This window comes from Muntiacus reevesi, chromosome 4 (assembly GCF_963930625.1).
Source record: "Muntiacus reevesi chromosome 4, mMunRee1.1, whole genome shotgun sequence".
Lineage (NCBI taxonomy): Eukaryota > Metazoa > Chordata > Mammalia > Artiodactyla > Cervidae > Muntiacus > Muntiacus reevesi.
The window spans coordinates 95,906,251-95,931,102 of NC_089252.1; the positions used below are offsets into that span (position 1 = coordinate 95,906,251).

At 46.5% G+C, this 24,852-nt stretch overlaps 1 protein-coding gene across 3 annotated transcripts in view; it reads right to left on the reverse strand.

Moving 5' to 3' along the window:
- Positions 1–316: 316 nt before the first annotated feature.
- The window catches only part of ATXN7 (ataxin 7), a 132,381-nt gene continuing 107,845 nt past the window's right edge, over positions 317–24,852 (reverse strand). For all 3 annotated transcript variants that reach the window (XM_065933349.1, XM_065933348.1, XM_065933350.1), the window contains 7 exons: positions 21,644–21,893; positions 19,389–19,648; positions 18,839–18,921; positions 14,051–14,316; positions 12,400–12,598; positions 11,976–12,097; positions 317–7,866 (listed from right to left, as the gene is read on the reverse strand). In XM_065933349.1, coding sequence (XP_065789421.1) covers positions 6,825–7,866; positions 11,976–12,097; positions 12,400–12,598; positions 14,051–14,316; positions 18,839–18,921; positions 19,389–19,648; positions 21,644–21,893 — 2,222 coding nt within the window. In that variant the 3' untranslated portion in view covers positions 317–6,824. The remainder of the gene's footprint in view (positions 7,867–11,975; positions 12,098–12,399; positions 12,599–14,050; positions 14,317–18,838; positions 18,922–19,388; positions 19,649–21,643; positions 21,894–24,852) is intronic.

A 24,852-nucleotide genomic window follows, 5' to 3' on the forward strand; every position in this document is an offset into this window, starting at 1 on the left:
AATACAGTTGTGTTCACTGTTTACCCAGTTATTAATTTACCCAAGATGAAGTTTTATGCCCAAGAAGGGAAACATCTTAAGCCCTTAAAGTTTGTAGCTTGCATGGAAGGGAAGCTGAAGGAAGGGGCTTTACAAGGGTGTCTGATGTTAAAAATGAAGAAGAGTCAGGCTAGATCGGAAGAGGTTCAGGATCACAACGAGGCAGAAACATGTAAAATATTTCATGCAGCCAACCTTATTTATTGAGAAATCCTAGTTTTATTGCCCGTTAACATGTTTGTTCCACAAACTAATTTCTCATAAAGCAAAGCACAACTTTTCTTATAAATAGTATAAATTATTTTATTTACAGAACTTGTTACAAAACAAATAGACTATATATTTCTTCTCTTTTAAATATCCAAAGTAATCTTCTATCCCTTGACATTTGTTCATGTTCTATACAGCAGCCAACAAAAAGTCCAGCTGAGATGCTCTTGATTATGTGTACAAATGATCAAACTATTCACACATTTTAAACAGGAGATTGCTTTTATAACCAAGCTCAAAGGGAAAAAAAAAAGAAACCGGCAAAATGCTTTCAAGGCCCTACACTCACACTGACAGGATGTAGTGCTCATTTAAATGATTCAAAAATGTAAAAGACTTTACACAAAATGTAAAAATGGTTATTTTTCTGCTAAACATAATGAAACTTTTAACAATCATTTTTCCAAAGCCCAACTTTTCCCCCCACCGCAGGACAGAATGAGAGACATTAAGAAATTCCTTGGCAACAGAACTCTTGCAGGAAGACAGCTGCCTTTATAAGTTACATTTTTTTCAAATTATACATTTTTTTCAATGTTCTCAGAGGTACTCTGTATTATATTTTTGGAATACAAAATATTTTAAATATTCTATTTTAAACTCTGCATTTCACGAGTGAATAACAAAACGGACACGCTGTGTAAGTTGCTGGCTGACAGGAGATTTGTAACCCTTGGTGCCACTGGGCAATTCATCACCAGTTGAATTCCTGTGAACCAAAAGGTCTTGATTTTAAAATACCTTATAAAATTACCAGCATTTGGTGGTTTTCAACTCCTCCCCTAAAATTTAAGTAACAATATTTAGGTGGAAAAAGCAAACTCCAAAAAAGTTCAACTGAACATTCAAGTCTTTTTAAAGAATCTGTCTAAGCTTAAAACTAGGTTCAGGCACTTTCAGTTTTGTGTTTTTCCCATTAGTTTTAACCACTCACATACTAACACGCGTGTGCTCGGGGCGCGCGCACACTCACTCTCACACGTAACGAAAGAAAAGCAGTATGTCACCTGTTACATGGAGTCTACAGGGAAGTCAAGCAACTAGGGAGAAGCAATGCCCACTTCATCTGCGTGAATCCACTCCCGAGACACTGAAAGGGACAGAAGACTTTCACAGAACAGAGGCGTCCCTTACATGGTAAAGGAAGCAGGTCCTAGAACTATTGGCTTGGCAGTGAACCACTTCAAATTATAAAAAGGTATTTACTTTTATTAATTAATAAATAAATACTAGATGATCTCAATTGTACCAAAACAGGATATCAGAAAAAAAGACCTGTGCAAAAATACATATTTAAATATGTACAATTCATTTTTAACAAAATATGTCTTCTCAAATAGGGATACTTCCATATTTATAATAGAACAAGAAATTCCAAAATAAAGATACAAAAGTAGGTTTTTGTATAATTCTTTGTTCATCATTGCAGCACTTTTTCTTTTTTTGTAGGTTAAGAAAACTGCAGGAGTTGTCACGAAATTCTATTGGAAAGAATATAAAAATTATCTTGGTTTTAAATTGATACCAAAGTCTGTCTAGAAACAACCCAACCACTGCAAATTTGGTTTCTGCAAGTTAATTTAGTTCAAAAAAATACTTGTACTCCCGTGTTTTAAATGGTCTTACTTGTTCATTATAGTAAAAAGTAGTTGTAGGAGAAAATAAAAATATTTGAACAACAGTCTAAAATTTAATAGCACTGTTTAGAATAGGTCTGTTTGTGGCAGGCAGAGTCCAAAATGGCTAATTTCCTAATCCCGATGCTCTGTGTACTACCGGGAGACAATAATGAAATTAAAACCTCAATCTAAGAAATCAAAGGATCAAGACTCGCTTATCTAAATATCTACATTATTCTGAGTCAACTTTCTATCATGGATCCTATTCACATCTTCTGGAACAACATGATCTGTCTACAATTCCATCACTAAAAGCAACTTTATTTATAACCATCAAGTCCCCTTGGCTCTGAAAATAAATTCTACCCATCCCCCATTGCACTTGTCACTGAGGAATCAGCTAGGTACGTTCTGATTTCCTCTTACCTCTTTCTCTCTCTCTCCTGTGATGAAAAACCAGACTGACCTCTGCTAACTACACCAAATGGGCCCATCTGTGCAGTCTTCTCACAAGCTCTCCTACAGTATCAGTTTTAAAACATTTACTAATTGATTGCATAATAACTGAACAAGTTACTGTTCTCCCCTTCCTTTAAAAAAAAGAATCAATATTTTACATCAATTTATAGCTAAAGTATCTCCATAAACTTTGTTATCTTACATAATAATTCTGTAGCGATTCACATTATTAGGCTGGTAACCAAGTATTTATTCATTCTACCTGTTGTTGACTGAAAATTCCCTGAATCTGAAGTTTGTAACCCAAGAATTGTAAGGAAAACAGATGCACTGACTGGCTCTGTCCTGGCTCTACCCAGGCCATGATCGGAGCCTTGGAAAATTTACCCTGTGGTTGGCAACTTCCTGTGTTCCTCTAAGCGAAATTGCCTGGTTCTCCTTTCAGGAGCTGCCGGTGGAATCAACTATGGAAAAGCTCCAGCTCATCCCCTCAAATTCAGATGAGATCAGGCGCGTTCAGGGTGGTATGGTCGTAGACTCATCCCCTCAAATTCAATGGTACCTTCTCAGGCAGAAATGCCTTAACCTATCAAACTCTTTCTCTGGGGGTTAAGTACTAGAAAAAACATTCTGGGTGGGCGGAAGTGGGGGGTGGGGGTGGTCTCTGAAACCCTCAGGAAGATCACAGGCATTAATCCCAAGAAAGGAGGTATGTCAAGGAGCACCCCACCACCTCCACATGGGCAGTGGTACCGTCACCTGCACCCCTCCCTGGGTGCCTGCTGCCCACCTCAGTGGTATCCACAGAAACGTGTGCAGTGGCAGGATGCGGTGTGTAGATACACACATTGGGAGTGCTCCAAGCAGAAATTTACACTTAGTCCCAGGACAGGATCCAGAGAGGTTGGGGGTAATGCACAGAGTGCTTTGGAAACATTTGAGTACTCCAGTGACTTGGTGAATGACAGATTCTGCTGCATCCCAGTTACTTCACGTTACAAAGGCAATTTTTTAAAAACAGGAGCCTGGGCAGGACAACTGGCCTAATCACATTGTTTAACATGAAAACAAAGGTTAAAAAACAAATCAATCTCTTTGGAAATCATGGAAAACTTCCCCCCACAGTGATTTTTATCAGCCCCCTCCCACCAAAATTTGACTTTCCATTATCAAAATTGTCTGCATTTTCTTTTTTTTTTTTTTAATTCACACAGAATTGCTTTTGTACCATGAAAAGTAAGCCTCTACACTGGTGTATCCTTGCTCTCTGGCCATCAATGGCTTTTAAACCAGTTCGTACATGAAAAACTTCTGACGGCTTCTGATCCCAAATTACTTGCAAAAGGCTGGGCGAAAACACAGACTCTTTTATCACGGCGCCTCACACTAATGTCCACACTCCATTCCGGGCCCCTGATGTAAACACCTAGCCACAGACCCCCTTCTCCAGGGGGCTGCTCGGGGTGCAGCTCTGCTTGCCCCCAGAGGTCTCTCCAGTTATGGTATCTGACGGCTGGAGAGGGACACTTGGGACCTACAAGATGCCAGGGTGAGGGAAGACCTAGGCAGGGAGAAGGAGGGAGGGAGAAAAGACTACAGTCACATTCTTGCCAAGACACTTGCACCAGCCAACCTCCTCCAAGAGCGGCTTGGTGATATATTGCAGGTTCAACAACGAGACAGGAACTTCTCACAGATGGCAGCAAGCTGTCCAGACCACTCTAACACTGATAAAAGCAACTTGGTGGCTGGACTTGATCCAGTGTCCTTTACAAGTACTCACTGCTACAGGGGCAGTGAGTTAAGCTTCAGGGGCATCCTCGTTAAAACAACGGCCCGGCAGATTTCTACCCTCGTGGCCCACAGGAGGCTGGGAAAACAGACTCAAAGGTGTCGTGGAATCCAGAGTGCTGAGTGAAGGTGTAACTTGTCGTCAAAAGTGTCCACATTATTCCTCCCCGTGCTATTTCCAGCTGTCAGGGACGGGCCTTTGGCTTTCAAAAAAGAGGGGGGTGGGGAGACATCGAAAGGTAAGAAAGTGGCTGTCCCAGCCCTGCCTTGATTCTAAACGAGGTACTCCCAAAGCCACGCGCCGCTCATGTCTCCTCTGCCCAGGCCGTGCCAGGAGCAGGCAGCTAGAGAACTTGGTTTTAGCTTTCAACAGTCTCCAACGACCTTGGGCACAATCCTTCTAAGAGACTGGCTCTCAGAAAACAGTCCAGAAGAGACGCAGCCTGGGTTTCTAGCTTAGAGAAAAGGCTCACATGTTTGCCTTTTGGTTCTATTTACGGATGCTGCTTCCTTGAGGCTTTTCCAGGTTGTCAACTGAGACGTGAACAAGGTCAAATGGGCCAGCACACAGGTGTGAAAGCTCACACCCAAGGCGGAGGGGAGGCAGGCAGAGGGAACTCTGGCCTTCGCTGGCTTGCACTGAGCTATTTTTAGGTCCGTGGTGGCAGAGCCCGCAAGTCCTTGGTGGCAGAGCCCGCAAGTTGATGCAGGGGCTGGGCGGGCACTCAGCAATATCTCCCAGGCTCCCCAGCAGGTCCCCGATTCTGTTGTTGAAGGGACTCAAACCAGTCCAGTTATCTCGGCTCTAAAATCTGTTCCATGGAGAAGAGCGAGCTCAGGCCCCTACTGGTCTAAGAGCAGACTTCTGTACAGCATTTTGGAGGCATGGGTCCCTTTGATAGTCTGAAGAAAGCTACTGGTTCCCTCTTGCAGCTAAATGATCGGGGATGTAAAAAAATGCAATACTTTTTTGGGCAGTTGATCCATCCTGTGATCTATAGCCATGAACCACACCCCGCATCCCCCGAATTTGTGTAGCGTAACAGAATGTATTCCACTGCACAGAGAAAACCTTTCTCAAATACAAACATGACATGAAACTGCCGTTAAGGAAAAGAACCCAAACATAGGCTGTTTGTCCAAGGGGGATGTAGTCCTCCTCAGATGGCGGAAATGAGAGGTGGCAAACTGGTAGCTCCTGAGCCAAACTTAGCTGACAAATGTGTCAAGACAAAATGATAAAAAAAAAAACTAGAGCTTTGGAAAATGGTGAAATTTCTCATGAAGGTTCAGATGCTCAGTTTCTGAAATTAGAGCAAGTTTCTGGGAGTCGCTGCTCTGTGCAGATGAGGCGCCCACTCCCCAGTTCTCCACAGATCGTCACCCTCGGCTGCACCCGCCCAGTCTCCACCTTGCCCCGACAGCAGGGCGGTCAGGTCTGCAGCAGCCTCCGTGTGAAGACGGCCTGCTCCGTGACAGGGGTGCGCGCAGTGGGGCTTCCCCCCTGGGGTTCACATGAATCGGGAAACTACGCTCAGAAGAGTGTTACTAAGGGATGGATTCTTACAGTGTTTGCAGTGTATTTTTATGCTTATCGTTAAACTACAAATCAAGAAGTTTTCACTTGTCCAGGAATCCTGTTCAAAGGCCCAAATGACACACAAATAGCACTTATGTATTTGGGGCTCAAAGAGAAGAATTGAAGCGGCTGCTACTGAAATTCATGCGTCATTATTTTTCCCACACCTTTGGTGCTGAGTTTTCATTCACACATATACTGGAGGGAAACTTCTGTCTCATGAAGAAACTTCCTGGTATTTTCTGGACAAGTTCTAGTCTGACATTTATGTTCAGTTTTGAAGATGAGGAAGGGAAAACAAAGCAAAACAAAAAGAGCCTCACATTTTAAAGCAGAGCTCTGAGGCTGATACTGCTGAAATTCCTGCTTGTAAGCAAAGACAGAAAGTACCCTGCTGAATGAAACGACAAGATGAGAGAAGCTGGACAGGAGAAAGAGGAAGGTGGAAGAACTGGCCACAGGAGCAAACAGCAGCTGGAGGAGGAGTGGGGAAGACAAGACACAGCCAGAGAAACCACGGTCAGTAATGAATCCGATGCCCGACAAGCCCTTTTCTAGAAACAGGTGACATGCAGGTTTCTTTTCAATCTGTTAACTTCAACGAGATGTTAGTCTTCTGCTCTGCCATAGTTAAATTCTGTTTCCCTGCCTCCTCGGAAAACAGGGAGAACACAGAGGGAGGGAATTAACAAGAAAACCTGAAATTCTTTGAAGGGAAAAATATGAACAGCCTTTTTCAAATTTAAATCATCCCTTTCCACATCAACTTGATTTTCGCCCAGCTTTCTTCAGAAAAACGTACGAAGAGGACCGCACTCCAGGACAGGGAGGGCTCCACCATCACGCAGGACGGTGTCCGCCGCCCCAGCTGCGGAAATGCACTTGGTGTGGCCTCCTCAGCCAAGAGCAACTTCCGAGTCATCAGAGAGTCTGGCAGAGAGGCGCCCGTGTGACCTTCATCTGGCCTTCAACTCAGCCTTTTCTTAAAAGACACCGTGAAGCCGGACACTTGCTTTTAGGCAAACCCACCAAACCAACCGCACAGATCTCTGAGTTGATCAACCATCTCAAGGGAGAGGCCACGAGCCTCCCCACGGGGCCCCCAGGCCCTGTCCTACCTGATGGAGGAGGGAACTGTTCGTCAGCCCCGGTGCCCCCGGGCTGGGGCCCGTGTGTTTTGCGTGGACATTGTTCACGGCCGGCAGTTTGGCCACCTTGGTGGGCTTGCCGCTGCCACCGCTGCTGTTGACACCGCTCGAGCCGGGTGAGCACTTTCTTTTCTTTCCTAGGAGTTTGTCCAGAGGAGTGTGTGAGTGCTGGTAGGCGCCGTGGGAGTTGACAGGAAGCTCGCCGCCGGCCTGGTGCACGAAGGGGCCGAGGGAGAGTGTGGAATCGCCGCTGTTGACCATCACGCTCATCCTCTTGATGGACTCGCAGGGGCTCCCGCTGGGGGCGCCCCGGCACCCTGGCTGCTCGTGCCGGCCGCCCACTGAGTTCGCTCGGCTGGCCACACAGTTGAGGCTGATGCCCGGGGCAGAGGCTACTGCTGCGGGGTGGGGAGGTCCAGAGTGAGCCACACAGTTTTTCCTAAAAGACTCCATGGAATGAGAAGAAGAGGACGAGGACGACGAGGAGGCGGATGAGGGAACCAACAGTGGGGAGCTGTTTTTGCGTTTCTTTCCTGAGCCACCGCCGGCACTGCTACTGGCGTTGTGACAGTTCGTGCTGTTACCAGAAGACTCCTTGGGCCGCAAAGACTTGCTGGATTTCAGCTTCTGAGGTTTCCGGGCCATTGGGGAGGAGGGGACGGAGGACAGGCCGGAGGGCGTGGAGGGGGAGGAGGAGGAGGAAGACACTTGTCTGGACTGCATGCTGCTCACAGGGTCCACGGCCCCGGAGGCGGCGGGCTGGGCGTTCAGCGTGGTTCCGTGAGCTGGGGCCGACTTACTGATGGGGGAGATGCAGGTGGATGAGAGCGGGGCGGGGGCAGGTGACACGGTGGCCGCTGCCAGGTAGCTAATCCCACAGTGTGACGTCGGCACAGAGTTTGTCCGGTGAGGAACACGTGTGGACACGGGCGATGTGGTACTGGGAACGGGCGGGATCTTCCTGCAAAACAGAAGAGGGCGTGAGCAGCGTCTACCACGGCCCTTCGTGGGAACTTTCAGAAGGAGACCTCCTTCACCTCTGGCCCTGAACAGACCCCTTGGTCAGAGGAATCGCGCCAAGATGCCGAGCCACAAGGAGTGTCACTTCCCCCCTTCAAATTCTTCATGCTTTCCTGTGCTCTGAGAACACTGGCCTGTAAGGCCATGTTGCTGGGGTTACAAGTTCACACCACACCCTTCCATCCAGCACCCCGAGCGCCCCAATTCTGGCTATTGATCTTCCTTCAGTTTCTAAACCAGGTCATGACACTAGACCTCATGTATCTTCTGCCTAAGACACTGTCACCCCAGCTTCTGCTCATCCTTCTGTTTTGGCCCATCATCACCTTCTGAGGAAATCAGGCCTTCCTAACTTGCGTAGTTCCCACTCTGCCCCATTCCTAGACTTGGGAAGGCGCTGGTAGTTTTAAAAGGTGTGACTGAGAATCACTGTCCAGTGTCTCTGCAGATGGAGCAATTCACAGCTGACTTACTACTGTCCATCCAGCACAGGGCCTAGAACACAAAGGCACTCAAACCATTAAGAGAACTCATGAACACTCAGGGAAAAAGCTAGTAACTGACAGGTCCCAGATACTGCCTGAATAGCTGGGAAGCCCCCAAATCTCAGGGGATTTCTGGTCAGTGTTCCAACAATGGATTCTGATAATACTATCTGGGAATCTATTCAAACAGTCAAACGAGGGACCCTCCCCACTTTTATTTTAGCTATGACTTTTAAAATCTGACAGAACCAAAATATCAAAAAACCCTATAGCATAATTATCACTCAGATAGCAAAACAGTAAATGGCCTGACGGGAAGTCAACTGCCAAGACTGCCCTGAGGCAAACTTCACGGGGCAGCTCTGGCTGATCCAACTACCAGCAGTGCTCCTCAACCTTCAAGTGAGAGAGCTGGCTTAGATAGCTGCCAAATCTCTCTTGATGCTTTTTGAGAAGAACTATAGCTATTCATGAAAGGAATTAAACAACTGCAAGTGTTCACACCAGCCTTTAAAGCCCTCCCCCAGCAAGAGTGTGGCTCCTACTCTAAGTCTGTGCTTCCCAACGTGGCTGCACGTCACAATCATCCGTGGCGTTCAGGCCACACCAGGATCACAGGGGTGGGGTCCAGGCACTAGTAACTTCTAGATCTCTCCAGATGCTGAAGTTGATTGAGAAGCTGGGCTTCTATCCCTATGTTACTCACGAAGGATAAGCACTGACATTACATAAGAGGCTTACTGGAAATGCTGGGTCCCTGGACCCTACCCTAGACCTCCTTCATCAGACTGTGTATCTCAGCAAGACCCCCAGAGCACTGGCACCTGTGAGAAGCCCTGACTGAAACTCAGTGCAGGGGTCCCTGCTCCCTGGGTGCAGTGGCGTCTCATGGCCACCAGGTGGCTTAGGAGGACGGAGCCTCAAGGCCAGGCTGCTGGAACCAAACCTGGGGAAAAGGAAAGGCTTCCACAGGGACAGGGATGTGGACTCTCTGGATGACATTACTATTTTCTCATTAAAAAGCTCTTTCAAGTCATTTCCTACCTTTTGCATAAAGAAGAGACCCCCCAAAAAAAAAAAAAAAAGAATAGGCAGTCACATTAACCTATGTTGCATGAAACCCAAAGACATACAAGCAACTAATAAAACTGTCTGTGAGGAGTGGGTGGAAAACAGGAGCATGGGGATCAGGGCAAGTAAAACTTTTTACTATCTGCCTCTTTGTATCCATTTTTCCTTTTTTAGCCGATGTTAAAAATTAAAAAAAAGGAAAACTCACATTAAAACCTGGTAGCCATCCAGCCTGTCCTCAGCGCTCCCTGATAACAGCACGCAGACAGCAGACAGAACACACAGGTCTGAGTCAGAGCAGGAGCTAGAGCACGAGCCAGTCTACCCTCACCTGCTGTCCAGAGACTCCACACTGCGGATGACTGAGCTACTGGCAGGCTCACACCCGCTCCACGTACCCCCCAGGTTAACCACAGGAACCGGAGCAAGAGGGGCTCAGGTCAGGGCTGGCAGGGCTCCTCGCAGGAGGGAGGATTTTCAACCGTGCCAGGGGATGGGACCCAGACCGCATCAAGAGGTTCCTTGAGTGCCTCAAAGATGCCACCTCAAGAGGAGTTCTCCTCTGCAGAGAAGTGCTGAGCCGCTCCTGGCAAATCCCAGGGGCTGCCTGCGCCAACCCCCCTCACTCCCATGTCGAGAGCACTTACTCCCTCAAGCATCTGGCCTGGCAACTCCCTCCAAGCTCCTATCCACCCCAGGCCCGTATGCCAGCTCATCACAGCAGCCCGTCTGTCTCTGCTGAACTGATTTTTTAAAACCTCAAAGGTCATGGTAATGGAAAGAAAGTTTCCTCCTCACTGGGAGCAAGTGACTGATAAGGCAGGCAGACTGCGACACAGCAAAGGCAAAACAGTGGTCAGCCGGTGGACCCTGCTACGTCAGACATCACAGTGCAAAGATGTCTCTCCACAGGAGCCTCCAAGAACCAACTGAAAGTCTCTCACCCAAACCCTGGCTGTAAACCACACATCAGTGTGATGGGGATAGAAATCCCCAGGACACTTCCAAACCCTGACGAGTATGTCAAACCCACAGATCTGTAACCCTGATGAGTACGTTAAACCAAGAGATCATAATCTCAGTGAGCTCTTCAGGTCCCACCAGGTAAGAAACTGAGATTTTACTCATCTTAAAGTTGTCTGATCTGAGGCTACCACCCACCCCCACACCAAAAAAAAAATCCCAACAAACCACTGCCCAAGTCTGTCTCTGGGTCAGAACACTGTTACTTCATTAGAGCTCTTACCCAGTAAGAACTAGGAACAAATATGAAATAAAGCAAAGTAACACTGCCACGGGGCTGGTCTTCACTGTGAACAAATGCAAGCCCTACTAGTGACCACAGAGACCACGTGATCCTCTGGATCACGGACTATCCAAGGTCTGATAACTTCCTCTGACTGTAACAGGAAACACAAGCAGAGAGGCAAATAGATGTACTTGCAGAGCCTACTCAGGGAGGCACTAGGGGTAAATGATGCCCAAAGGGAGGATTTGGGATGACTATGTACTGCTGGATAGCCCCCTTTAACAAAGCTCAATGCTTTCCAAAGTAGGTTCTACCCAACACTAGTCTCCCAGATGCTCCCCCAAAAGAGGTTCTCAGGTCACAAGAGACTGAGGGGCAGTCCACATTATACATGCTATCATCTTATGCTTTCAGAGTTACATGGACAGCACTCACTAAAGGCTCTGAGAAGTTCTGCATTAACAAAAACTTTCCTTTCAGAAAGACTGGGTTAATAAACTTTTTGGGCCATGGAACTCCTCTTCAACTTAAAATCACATTGGGGAAACAGGAGCATGGGTAAGGCCACACAACACGATCACCTTACTTTCAGTTGAAAGCCAGAGCGCACAGCTCCTTCACCTGAGACCCTTCTCCCCAGGGCTCTCAGTCAGCGTCATCCTAACCTCGGGTCTGCTCTTGTTCCAAGAGATTCCTTGCTCGTTCTCAAAGAAGCCATGTTCTTTTCTGACTTAAGACCTTCATATGCACTGTTCTCCTTGCATGGAACCCACTCCTCCTTGCCCGTCCCACGACTGCTCTTTCTCAACCACTCATCTCAGCTCAAGGGCCCCTTCACACAGGTTCTCCATGAAGCCCTCTGGCCTGGAGCTGTAAAAACTATTTATTACAGTGTCTGGCCTATAGTAATCTCAATAAGAGATACAGATTATGGGCTTTTCTGTTATTCTCCCTTATGACAAGCTATGATGTCTGTTTTCTGCTGACTGGCTTTCACGTTTCTCCCCGACCTAGAACCTGAGCTCCGTCCATCTGGGAGCCCCTCGGCCTAAAACCCCAGTGCCGAGAACGAGACACATCTGCTTCAGGAGTGAATGGATGAATGATGAAGGTCCTTCTTCTAGGGCTGTTCAAGCCCTTGTGTTCATCAGAGATGATGACCTTCCTTAAATCAGCCCCGTAAGAAATGAAGAGGATGCAGCCCCAAGGCCCCACCCGCCCCAGAGGTGGTGGACGGGCACTCACTTCCAGAGCTGCGCGTTCAGATGCTTCTCCACCATGAGGTTGAGGGCGCAGCGTAGCCGGTTCCACCTGGAGTCAAACACGTAATAGCCTCTTCCAATTTGCCGGCTCCCGAATGTGCAAAACTGTAAAGAGAGAAAGCACACGCTTGGGCTCGCAGACTCTGAGGGCGCACGGCCCGGGAAGGAGCGGCCGGGACAGACAGCGCTGACTGAGGACCGCGGGCTGTGAAGCATGAACGTGACAATGCCTAGCCCTGCGCGTCATGAGAGACTGGGAGCAGCAGCAGATGCGCCCGCCAGAGAGCATGCCGCCTCGGGGCGACCCGCACGGACGAGGGCATGCTGCGGTCCCCGGCGCGCCCCCCTGCACTGCCCTGTCCCTGCTGCGTGGGGAGGGTCGGCACCGGGGCGGGTGTGGAACTTACAGATGCTGGCTGAGGATGATGACCTGAATAATGACAGTCCAGTTTTTCAACAGACTCTTCTTTGTCATCGCCTTCTCCCTCCTCACTGGATAACCGAGAAGCTGGCTCAGTGGCAGGCAGGGGAGGGTGTGGAGACTCATGGACTGGAGGAGGGTCAATGGGGGCACTCCCACCTTGCTGAGCAGGGCAGCCTGGAGGCCTTGGTGAGCAGAAAGTGCAGCACTGATCAGATCACACCACATGTCTGGGAATCAGCCGCCTCGACTCAGATACAACCATGTATCCAAAACCACCAGGGGAGCTCTGGGCGCCACCACTAGCCCTTGGGGACACAGACGCAGATCCGGGGTGCCTGGAGCGAAGGGGTCTCTCTCCTGCACCACACGATGTCAAATGGAGTTTTCTGCCAGGTCTAATCAAAGTCACTTACAATCATTCTCCTTCCCACCTGATCCTATTCTCTCCCAAAAAGGCGAGATGTACGTGGAACTTAAGAGAATTCTTTCTTTGATTCCCCTTCAAATTCTACTTGGAATTGGGTTACTAAGGCGGATCAATGAAATTACAGGTAATGTGCTCTAAAATAACTTAACAGGTACAGGAGGTGATAAAAGAAGGTGCGTTGATGTGGGTAATCTGGAATGCATGACTCATGGACAGTAGTGTGCTTTTCCAACAGAAAGGCCTGGTGTTCCTAGAGTTAAGCCCACTTTGTTTCAGGTGGTAACACTTTAATGAAAAGGTGGCCAAAGAAAGGACTTGCTAAGGATCAGTGGCCTGGCCCTGGGCACCTTCTGGGGCACCTGCTCGGAACACTCCTCCACTGTGCCGTTCAGAACCAAGGGGCTCACACGGGGACAGGCTCGGGCACACACTCAGGTTTCCCCAGGGAGGCACTTCCACCCTTTATGCGGCCATTTCAAGAATCAGACATGTGAGGGGAAAAGGTTAATTAAGCAACAGCAGCCAAGGGTCTGCACATTCCTAAGCAGAAGGCCTCACTATTGATGGTCAAGACACAAGACCCTCCTTATCTGTGCCTTTCTCCCTTCTCTCTGGATACAAAGTCCTTTACTTGAACCTGGTTAAATATACAAGCACACACATGCACATCTCAGCCCACCATCACCGTGTCTGAGGGATGTGGCTAAGTTCTGACGTGCTGCTCACGGCACCGCTCCAAAGCCTAATGCGCACTCCGGCCAGAGTCCCAGGTGAATGAATGAAGATACATGTAAACGGATGCTATAAAAACTCAGGCTGAATGCCTATCCCTAGCAAGAATCCCTTCTGCTGTATTTTGCAAGAAGCAAGACAAATGAATGGGAAATTGGTGCCAAAGCCATGTGAGATGTCCCCCTTGCTATTGCAGGCAGGACCCGGGCTTCAGCCCTGCTCTGCGGGATCAGGAGACAGGCAGGTCGAGCAGGCAGCTCTAGCTTTACTCTGATGCTTGTGTTTGGCTATGAAGAGCCCTGGTTGAAACTCACTGATGAACAGTTTTTTTTTCCTCTAAAAATAAAACCCGATTAGAAAACACGCCCTCTTCTTGCAACGAGCCTGATGCCTGTCCTCGGCAGCGCGACACGCCAGGACTCTACAGGCTGCGTGTCTGTTCTGAGGAGGGAGAGAGCTGCAGGACGCGGCTTACCTTGGAAGACTGGGGGTGTGAGGTTTAGGTTTACTAGCTATGAAAGGCTTTGATTCGGAGGGAATCACTCCGTGAGAGTTTTGGTGTGGCTCCTGTGACGTTCTAGGAGGGGTGGGATGTGGGTCCCTGAGAGGCTGCGCTGGTTGCTGAGAGTCCGGATGGCGAATCGATTCCTTTTCCCTGGTTTTGTTTTTGTGCTCGGCTAACAACACGTCGAATCGTTTTCTTCTACCCTGGACAGCCCTCCGCTGGGTTAAGGAATGTGTCTACACACCAGAAACAACAACAAAACAAACAGAAATGGAGGAACGTCAGTAATAAATTTTTATGTCATATATCAAAGAACACCAATGCCAATAAAAAAGCAATCTAGACCGTTAGCATAATCAAAGGCTGCTTAGCATTTGATAATGGAAAAACCTTAAGAGCATGAATTTTATTTTTTTTTTAAGTTAGAAGCAGATAATCCAGGCTCCATATGTGTAAGAATCTGGTGATGTCACTTCCACCAGAAGAAAGGAAAAAACGTCAACCATGCTGCCTGGTATGTAACCAAGGGGCAAACAGTGAGACTGTCAAACCTGATAACAGGTGACAGGTCCTTAAGTTCTGTGTCACTGGAGCAATTCATTGGTCAGGACTGTCACCAACTCCACTAGAAAGTCTCTCTTTGGGCCACTTAAGAGTTTTCAGTATTAAAAGGGAAGAAATACTTCCCTTTTATGGGATGATACATCCCACAAAACATGTATCAGAAAGTCTTCTTTCAGTAACTGCCAGAAAGCAAAAATTAAATACAATTGCTTCTTTATTCCAGTGACAATGCCATAAAGAGAGAGGAAGCGGCTCAAGACACCCTAGAAAGAGGGGCTGATGCAGCAGAGGGAGATCTGGGAATTAAAGAGTGTGAAGTCAAGCGAAGACAGACTGTGAATAGGAAAAGATGCACAGCAGCGTGAAACCCCATGAACAGGCACTCTCTATGGAAATCAAGAAAATGGGACAGACAGCATTTTTGGAATTGGAGACAAGGTGTAATCTCAGAATCAAAAATGGTCACATCTTTAGAAATTTGGAATTACTCTTGAGAAGAAGAAAGGTCAAGTAAACCTGACCACTCCTTACTGTCAGGACCCCTGTTGGTATTAAAAAAAAAAAAAAAAAGGCGCCACTAACCACAGCAGCCCAAATAACACCTCCCAAGTATGAGTGAGTTCAAGTCCTTGCCTCATCCATGTCACAGCAGTACTACAAAGGATCGTTCCTGTGTGCTCATTATCCACACGTTACACAATTGCACAAATGCACACATTACACAAATGCACTGCAGGCTCACATGTCTGCTACAGTGTGAAGGATTTTAGGAGAGTTAGACTTCTTCTTCCCTTTTGCAATTCAGTAACATAACCTAGTCCTTATCAGTCACACTGCAACTATGTCTGCTCAAATGTAACCTGGCACAGATAGTTAGAAACATGAGTAGGGCTTTAAAAAAAATTTTTTTTTACTTGTTTTTCTTTAATATGTAATATATCTGTAAGTAACCCAAATGAAGCCAAGAACCTCTGTCTTGCTCAGTGCTATACAAACACCTAGGACAGCATCTGGCACACCATCAATGCCTCAAACAAAAGGCAGATACAAATGATGGTCCTCCAATACACGCTGAATGAACAAACGAATGTATGGTATCACTGGTCACCTGCCCATGTCTCCAGACAGATGATGGAGAAGCCGCTCCTCCTCCCTGAGTGTCCCTGGTGCCCAGCATGGCAAGACTGAGTGAAGAAAGTAGGCAGAGATGATGGATGTTTCCCAAGCTTGGTTTGAAGAGCAAACAGCATTTCCACTGGGCTCTGAAGAACCGTCTGATTACAACAGTTCTGACGCTGCCCATCAGAACTCTGTGGGAGCTGTGTGAAGCCCACAGATAAGGACCCACTGTAAGGCGGCCCGGGGCCCGGTCTGCCCTAACACCTGTGCTCCCTGCCCCCCACGCCTCCGTCCCCTGCCCACCTCCAGGCTGTCCTGTGGACCCTAAGCTGTTTGCTCTGCCCTCCTCCCACAGCCTTCACACCGACTGCCTCTGCTGTCTCTTCCACCCCTTTCTGCCCAGACAAACCCCAAGAAGTTCAGCCTCGTAGTCCTAAGGTGAAGGAGCCTCCCCGACTCAGTTCCCCTAGTGAAGACTGTGACTAGCCTGGCCTCTTTTTTATTACCCATCAGAGGTAACTTTTACCACTAAGGGTAGGAGCCAGGCCTTGATTTTGTTCAAGTCTGTATCCTCTGAGGCCCAGAGGGAGGCCTGTGCCCACACGTGTGTGCAGTAAATGTTTCTACACGGAAAGGAGTCCAAGTCTACCTGGATGGAAGTGCAAGGACACAGAACAGAACACTGACAGATGAGGAAGTGAGGAGGGGATAGTGAGGGTGGCAGGCAGACCCCAGAATGACAGGAGTGGACAGCGGCAGATGGCCGTCAGGTGTCCTCAGCCTAACAGAGACCTGGCCAGCAGCATGGGGGACACTGAGCTGGGGCGGTCAAGTGTGTTTAGCCCCACAGCTTGAGAGGAAGGGAAAGGGAGGAGCACTGGCAAACAGGCCACGAGAGCAAAGTATGGGCGTCTGTGCAAGGACAGGCCAGTTGCCATGCTGTATCTTCTGCCAGTTCTATGCTGAACTCATGCCCCGCCTGGGTGAAAATATATACTAATGCAAAGATAGGCCTGGCACCCTGCTAGATGGTCAAGACCCCTTAACACTACACATGAAGGGCAAGCACAACTCAAAAAGATGGGAGAAAAAGGCAGGATCCACATAAAGCCACTGAAGGTTTAGGAAGAAGACTGGTCAAATCCCTTGCAGAATTGGAGTTGATAAAGCTTTTGGTTCATCAGCATGTCTTATAGATAATTAAAGAAGAGCATCCCGGGTAAAGTAAGCCTTCTTCACTAACCATAGTTACCACAACACTGAGAAATCTGTGTGGCTGACAGTCAGGTAGGCAGGGAAAGAGCGGAGAGAGGTTGGCAAGTGTGATACAGCATGGAGCAGGGCTGAGGCACTCGCTCACACTGAATGGGACACGAGTGTAACAGAGCTCAAATGGCTACCATCAACAACATACCACTCGAAGTGTTCAATTATTATTACAGAAAGCAAAGCAATTTGTCCTGAGGAATTTTTAACTAGGAGATTCAAAGGTGAATTTGAAGTGGAATGACCTCTGTGATAAAATGCAAAATTCAGAACATGCATGTGTATGTATGTTTTCCTCAGAGAAAAGGATCCATAATTCTTTAAAAATTAGATATTTAAAGGTCATCTTGACCAACCAATTTCTTCAAAATATTCAGTACCTTGTTGCAAGATAAAACCAACACACTAAAATTAAATATTAATAAGAACTATCAAGAAATAGCATTTCTCATTTCTGAAGATCTTAATATTCTTCTACTGTTTAGTGGATGAAGTGGAACCTGAATGTTTTTATTCAAACATAATCTTTCATAAAATTTATACATCAAAATATAATGTATAATACATCAAAAACTTTGTTAATTTGTAGTGAACACCACTAACTTTTATAATTTCTAACCTTCTCCAAACAATGGCTTTAAAATTACTTCAAGGCAATGATTCTGAATACTTTTTGAACCCATCTGCAGGGTAGCTGGGGACATAAGCATATATGCTCATTCACATAAAGGGTCTACTGAAGCCACTCCCACATCCATACTAATTTTATAGTAAATACACCACCTTCTCATTAGCACACTGGCTAAGTTTTCTAAGGACAACTCAGGGCAGAAAGAGGGAATCTTTACATTTTTGTAGTGTGTGTGATTGATGCTTCTGAACTGTGGTGTTGGAGAAGACTCTTGAGAGTCCCTTGGACTGCAAGGAGATCCAACCAGTCCATCAAAAACGAAATCAGTCCTGAATATTCATTGGAAGGACTGATGTTGAAGCTGAAACCCCAATACTTTGGCCACCTGATGCAAAGAACTGATTCACTGGAAAAGAACCTGATGCTGGGAAAGACTGAAGGCGGGAGGAGAAGGGGACGACAGAGGATGAGATGACTGGATGGCATCACTGACTCAATGGACGTGAGTTTGAGCAAGCTCCAGGAGGGATGTGGTGATGGACAGGGAAGCCTGGTGAGCTGCAGTCCACGGGGTCACAAAGAGTTGGATATGACTGAGCAACTGAACAAACTGATATATATGTATACCCACACAGATATACATACGTGTGTGTGTGTGTGTGTGTACACAGATATATGATTACATGTGACCTAGGTTTTTTAACACTAAAAAAATAACACTATCTCAAAGTCACAGATTTTTTAATAGCTGTAAAATTAAGAACCAGATATTACACAAACATTTTAAGCATTACACAAACATTTTAAGAATCTATCCATACAAGAAAAGGAAATTTCTGGATGTATCCTATGTCAGTACACTCCAAAACACAGTAAAGGGAAGCCTCTGAAATCAAAGGCATTGAAGATAACAGATTAATTAGGAAAAAAGACTGTCCTCCTGGAAACAACAGTGCTCACTAGGGGCAGTTTACAACAGCTGTTTATAACAACAGGTCCCATGTTTTCTGAATTTGAAGTGTTCTCCATCAAAACAGAGTCAATACCTCCCTTAAAAATCCAGGAAAATCATCAGAACAGAGGCCCTGTGAGCGAGAGAGACCTGGGGAGCAGCGCTGTGCAGCCCTGGTCCTCCCACTTCCTGGAGCACTGGGCTCTCCCCAGAGCCCACTCCCTACCTTGCACGTCAAAGACCGGGTGCAGGGCTTCTTGGTGTCGAGATCGATGACCCCACAGTGGATGTCAGGATCAAACTCTCTTTCTGTCAAAAGCACACAGACATTACAATGGGTTCAAACACTCCTTCACTTATTCTGAAAATAGAAATCAGAGATTCTCTTATTTCAGGCAAGTTATAACTTGAAGCAAATCTGCCACATTATCAATAAATGTAAGAAGTAAAATGTTCGAGCACTGAGAAAAAAGTCGCGACATCACTGAGAGGGTGGGCACTCCAGTCACCAGACGAAGGAGCGGGACCATGTGAGCCAGCAGTCCTCACTACTCCATTTGGGAACACGCCACTAGAAATCTGCTTCTATGTCACCTACACACACATGCACTCTAAAACCGAGGAGGAGGAGGTCAAGGACACAACTTAGGGAACCTCATCTGAAAGCTGAAGCTGGCTAGTTTTAAAAGGAGGACTTCTAATAACAGTTGATTTCCTCCGCCAGGAGTGCCCAGTTAATACAAAAAGAAATGCTGAGAGAAAAAATATGAAGTTACCTGATAATCTCTTATTTAAAAACTTCCTGTTATTGGAGTAATCGTCTGCCTTCTTTTCCAGAACAGGCGGCGCAGGAAGCCCTTTGCCATTCAGAACGTGTCCGGGCGAAGGCAAGGGTGGCTTTGGTACTGAGGGGCAGTTAAGGCCAGGCTTGGCTGAGGAGCTCACGGGGGCGGGACAGGCAGGCCCTGCCGCGGGTTTCAGTAGCGTGCTATCCATCTTCGGATGAATCTTCTCCACTTTGACAGAGGGCGTCATGCTGTCGTGGGGGAGTGAGAACACCAGCACCTGAGTGCCTTGCAGCCCCGGGAGACTGGTAAGCTAGAGGGATGAGGCAGAACCTGGGTCTGCCCATGTGCCCGCAGAGCTAGGATCCCAAAGGTACCTTGGGAAAATCTGTTAGGACTATGCAGAAAACTCAGCGAACCTTTATCCATAAGCCTTTCTGGAGAGGCAGAGAGCTCCAGAGGAACCATCACATTTACCTGGCCTTTCATCATTCCAGAACAATCTTACACATGAGCCTGTTATCCAATGCAACTCCAGCAAGCAGCAAAATATGAAAAGGTCTCAAAGGACCAGAAACTACTGCAGGACCCCGTGAGGATTATCTTTTGAGAACTGTCATTTTTAAGAACTGATCCATTAAAGTGAAGTAAAATGAGTGAGCAGAGAAGAGAGTAACTGAAATTAGAGAACATTTCCAAGAAAGGTCACTATGGACTTAGTGTCTAACAGTTGATCTCCAAGAAGAGCCTCTCTGCCCCTGTCAATGAGGAAGACCCAGGTTTAATTAGGACACGACGCGTCACTGAACGGTAATTCTCCAGACCCTGAAGAAGGCTTTCCTGACAGGAGCCTGGACTCTAAGTGCCTGGCACCCAGCTCATGAGCATTGGACACCTGGATCACTAACCAAGAACTGACTTTTCTCGGCGGCTTACCAATGCCGTCACTTGGGTGGCAAACACCGCTCCGAAGCTAACAGCTGGCCGGGTCCCCATCTAAAGCCCAGCTACAGATACAGAAAACTTGGACCGGGGAGGTTCTGTGCATTTTGTCCAGTGCAGCCAGTGCTCTCACAGCTGTTAGGCTGCTGAGTGACTTGCACGCTGCACTGGCATTTTCTTTGGCGCTCTGACAGCTCCAGGAACGAAAGCCAAGCCCGCTGTACTTGCACTTCTGACAGATGAGTGGAGGCTGGGGGCTTAGCAACCGGGACAAACAGCACCAAACAGCTGTACCTGGAGCAGCCCGACAGCGGCGGAGACACCACAAGATGCCACGGCCTCTGCAAGCTGGCAAGGTCTGTGCACAAGAGCAGGTGCTGGCCGCTGCCTGAAGATTAACCAGGTTATCAGACCTTGGGACTGAGACGTATGGCATACCCTCCACAAGGGAGGCGGGCCAGGGAAAAGCCACCCGCCACCAAGGCCGAGGGATGCCGTGAGCCGGCAGGATGTGTTTCCATGAGAGGGCACGGCTGCTCTTCACGTGACCACACAGAGCCTGCCAGCCTATGGATCCACCGCGGAAACTCGTCAAGGCCTGTCCTTGTGGTGGGAACCTCTTTCAGCCTCCCTCATCAGTGTTCTGGTATGAACCCAAGTCAGGGGGTGGGAGGAAGCACTGCTTCCCTATTTGCTTTGCAAGCCCAGAAAACCCTAAGACAGCTTCTGGGGATCTCTCTGGTTTTTTATTCTCACTGTTATCATCAGTGGCAGCAGCACCAGTACCCCTTTCTGCACGGTCTCCTGCGGGGCTGACACTAGCCAGCCTTGACTGGCTAACTGACTCTAACACGTGAATCCTTGACTCTACCACATGAATCCTACCATCCCAACGACCCTGGACAGGGGCCATGGTCTTTAAACTCTGAGAAAAACGGGGCCTTGGCTAAAGCCCCTCAGCTAGGAAGTGATAGGGGTGGGATTTGAGGCCTGTTTGACTTGAGAGTCCCACAGCTAAATCTTGTCATGCTTCCCTCTCATTGTGCACATAAAGGAGATAACCACAGTATCGATTTCATAGGATTGTTGTAATAAGTATTATTAACCTGATTATTATTGCTATCATGACTCTGCAAAGTTTCCCATGCTGTAATAGGGAAACAAAAAGAAACAACAACATATATCTGGATTTCCCCCAAAGTGGGCTTTCTTTTACATTATCCACAGACACTCTCACAGGCTACTTGTGTACACAGTTCCACTTCTGGCCAGTGAGCTTTAAGAACCCTCTGAGCCATACTCACATTCTACCATGGGGGACTCGATTTTGCTGGATGGGATGCATTGGCCTGTTCCCCCTGAGCTGCAGTTTCTCTTTGGGTGATTTCAACAACTTGGAACTTAACGAGGACGTGCTCAGGACACCTCCGCTGGAAGAACGGCTGCTTCCACTTCCACCACCTCCTCTGCTTTTGGACAGAGAAGGGAAGAAGGAAAATACTGAAGTGGGAGGAACGGCCAAAGAAGGCTTGCTGGATGAGCTATGTCTTCTTTCTGAAAAAGAAAGCAAAGGGGGGGGGGGGGGGGGCGGACACACTGTTTCAGGCAAGTCTTCAATGGAACCCTGGAGGAGTCCCCTGAAATCAACACATTTAGGTTCAAAAAATGTGTCACTAAGTGAAAATTTATTAAACTCACCAGCTTTCAGAAATGGCTTATCTAGGCCCTACAGACTTATTCTGGATTCTAGGAACTGGTCCTTCTGCTTAAGAAAACATTTCACCGTAAAGAGGTTTATCATACATAGATAACCACTAGGAAATTAAATAGCCACTTTAAACCTGAGACTACTGGGTTTTGCATTTTAGAAATAAACCTCACTGACTCCAATTTGTAGTCAGAGAGGGGAAAATTATTCATTCATCTCCAGAGCTCTGTTCATTGACACCACACAGAATTATTTCTTACTTTCTAGTGAGGGACATCTCCAATTTTCAAAACAGCAAAGTGTGAAAAAAAAAGTTGTACTTTCATTTTATTTTTTTGTCACTACCCACCAGCATATGACACCAAATAAGAATGTTTCTAGGGTTATCTTATCGTTCCTTACGAATCTGTGCTGAAATTTTCCAGTGAATCACTTCATTCCCCACCCCCAACCCCTCCCCCACTTTTAAAATAATCTTACTTGACTACAGATGGCACGGCTCTGGTTCACACCACTAAGATGCCAAAGGCGCAAGACAAAAATACCACAAATAGCTTAGCCTGTTTTATAAACCAGGAAGTAATTCATGGTTAAGCAAGAACTACACGGGTTTAACGGAAAGTAAGTCTATCCGCTAGAGAATCAGGTTTTCTCAGAGTAAGGCAAAGCAAACTAAATAAATCGAGAGCTGAAGAATGTTACCATCAGAAACAAGTAAATCATTTAGTAACTTTATCTACTTAAGTACCTTATGCTGGTAGCTTAGTAATTACCTTCAGTTAAACTTGCACTTTAAAATGGCATGTTTGCTTAACTCTTAGGTTTGAAAATGTACGTGACTCAACATCTATTTATCACAACATGGAAGTTACATGAATATTTTAAAAATTCAGCATATTAGAATCAATTTCACTGATTCAGTCGCTCAGTAGTGTCCAACTCTTTGCACCCCACGGACTGCAGCACACCAGGTTTCCCTGTCCATCACCAATTCCCAGAGCTAGCTCAAACTTATGTCCATTGAGTCAGTGATGCCACCAACCATCTCATCTTCTGTGGTCCCCTTCTCCTCCTGCCTACAATATTTCCCAGCATCAGGTTCTTTTCTAATGAGTTTGTTCTTCGCATCAGGTGGCCCAAGTATTGGAGCTTCAGCATCAGTGCCTCTAATGAATATTCAGGACTGATTTCCTTTAGGATTGACTGGTTTGATCTCCTTGCAGTTCAAGAGACTCTCAAGAGTCTTCTCCAGCACCACAGTTCAAAAGCATCAATACTTTGGTGCTCAGCCTCCTTTACGGTCCAACTCTCACATCCATTCATGACTGCTGGAAAAAACACAGCTTTGACTAAGTGGACCTTTATCGGCAAAGTTATGTCTCTGCTTTTTAATATGCTGTCTAGGTTAGTCATAGCTTTTCTTCCAAGGTACTAGCATCTTTTAATTTCATGGCTGCAGTTGCCATCTGCAGTGATTCTGGAGCCCAAGAAAATAAAGTCTGTCACTGTTTCCATTGTTTCCCCATCACATAAAAGGCTTATTTCCAAATGTCTTTTTTAACCAGTGAAGCTGTGCTGAGTTATTCCCAGGATGACATCAGGTCACTGATGCTTTATGAGGTACTAAGAGCCTGCTCTACACCAAGACAAAATTATTATGTTCTCTATAAACAGAATTCAAATTCTCCAACTAGAACACACAGAGGCTACAACCAAGTCAGGAAGGCCCAACTGGTAGTCATTTATAAGTGCCTGCTGCTTCCTTCCCCAGATATGACAGTTGTGTGTAAGGAAGGGAAAGCCAAAATAAGCTAAGTTGGCATCTGAGGCTTTCTTAAAAAAAAAAAAAAAAAAAATTAACTTTCCTTCTCTTCTGTGATCCCCAAATACTCTGAATATACTTTCAAGCATCAGCACTTGTCAGCAAGGACTGTGAAAATCTGTTTCCATTTCCTGACTCCCTTGGATGACGGAGCTTATTGTCTCAGTCAGCTGCCCACGACAACCTGGCACAGAGTAGGCCTTCAATTAACACTGAAGCCTAAGACCAGGCTAATGTCTCCAGGACCATTAACCACAACTGAGTGAGTCCACACCTGCCACATAAAATACTATTTTTCACTCAACATTTCTATTTAAATGATCAACTCCACTGTTTCTCCCTAATCCAATATTCACCAGTCTCTCGTGGGGATATCACTGTATTTTGGGCAGAACAATTCTCGTACAGGACCTCAGAGTGGTTAGAACTCCTGTTCCCCAAGCCCCTCATCACCAGTAAGTGGTACCACTCCACCAAGGGCAACGTGAAACTACCCCCCCAATCAAAACTGTCCCTCCCAATCTATTTTCAGATGGCCCAGCATGAAATAGGGTATCACTCAGTTGAGAGATATCTTCCCAAAACAATAGCATGTATAAAATAATAGGTTTTAAAAGTCTATAATATATACTTCTGATATACATTAAATATTAAAATATTCATCCATAATCTGCCACAAAAATTATCTTGTGTACCCCCAGTGGAAGAATACTAAAGGAATACCACCACATCTGTAATACAAAGAGGGGGGAAAACTTCCAACCAGAACTTTGACTTCTAGGAAATACATTCCTTTTACAATTTGACGTGTATCAGAATTCTCAAGTGTCTCTGAGTGAAAGTGATGTATTTTCTCTTATATCAAATGATGCAAATAAATTATCAATCTAATTAATCTTCCATAATGATCATCTTGAAGACAGAAAGTAATTCTGAAGACGCTGATCTACCAGGGAACAATTTCAGCATAAAGAATTTTTCCA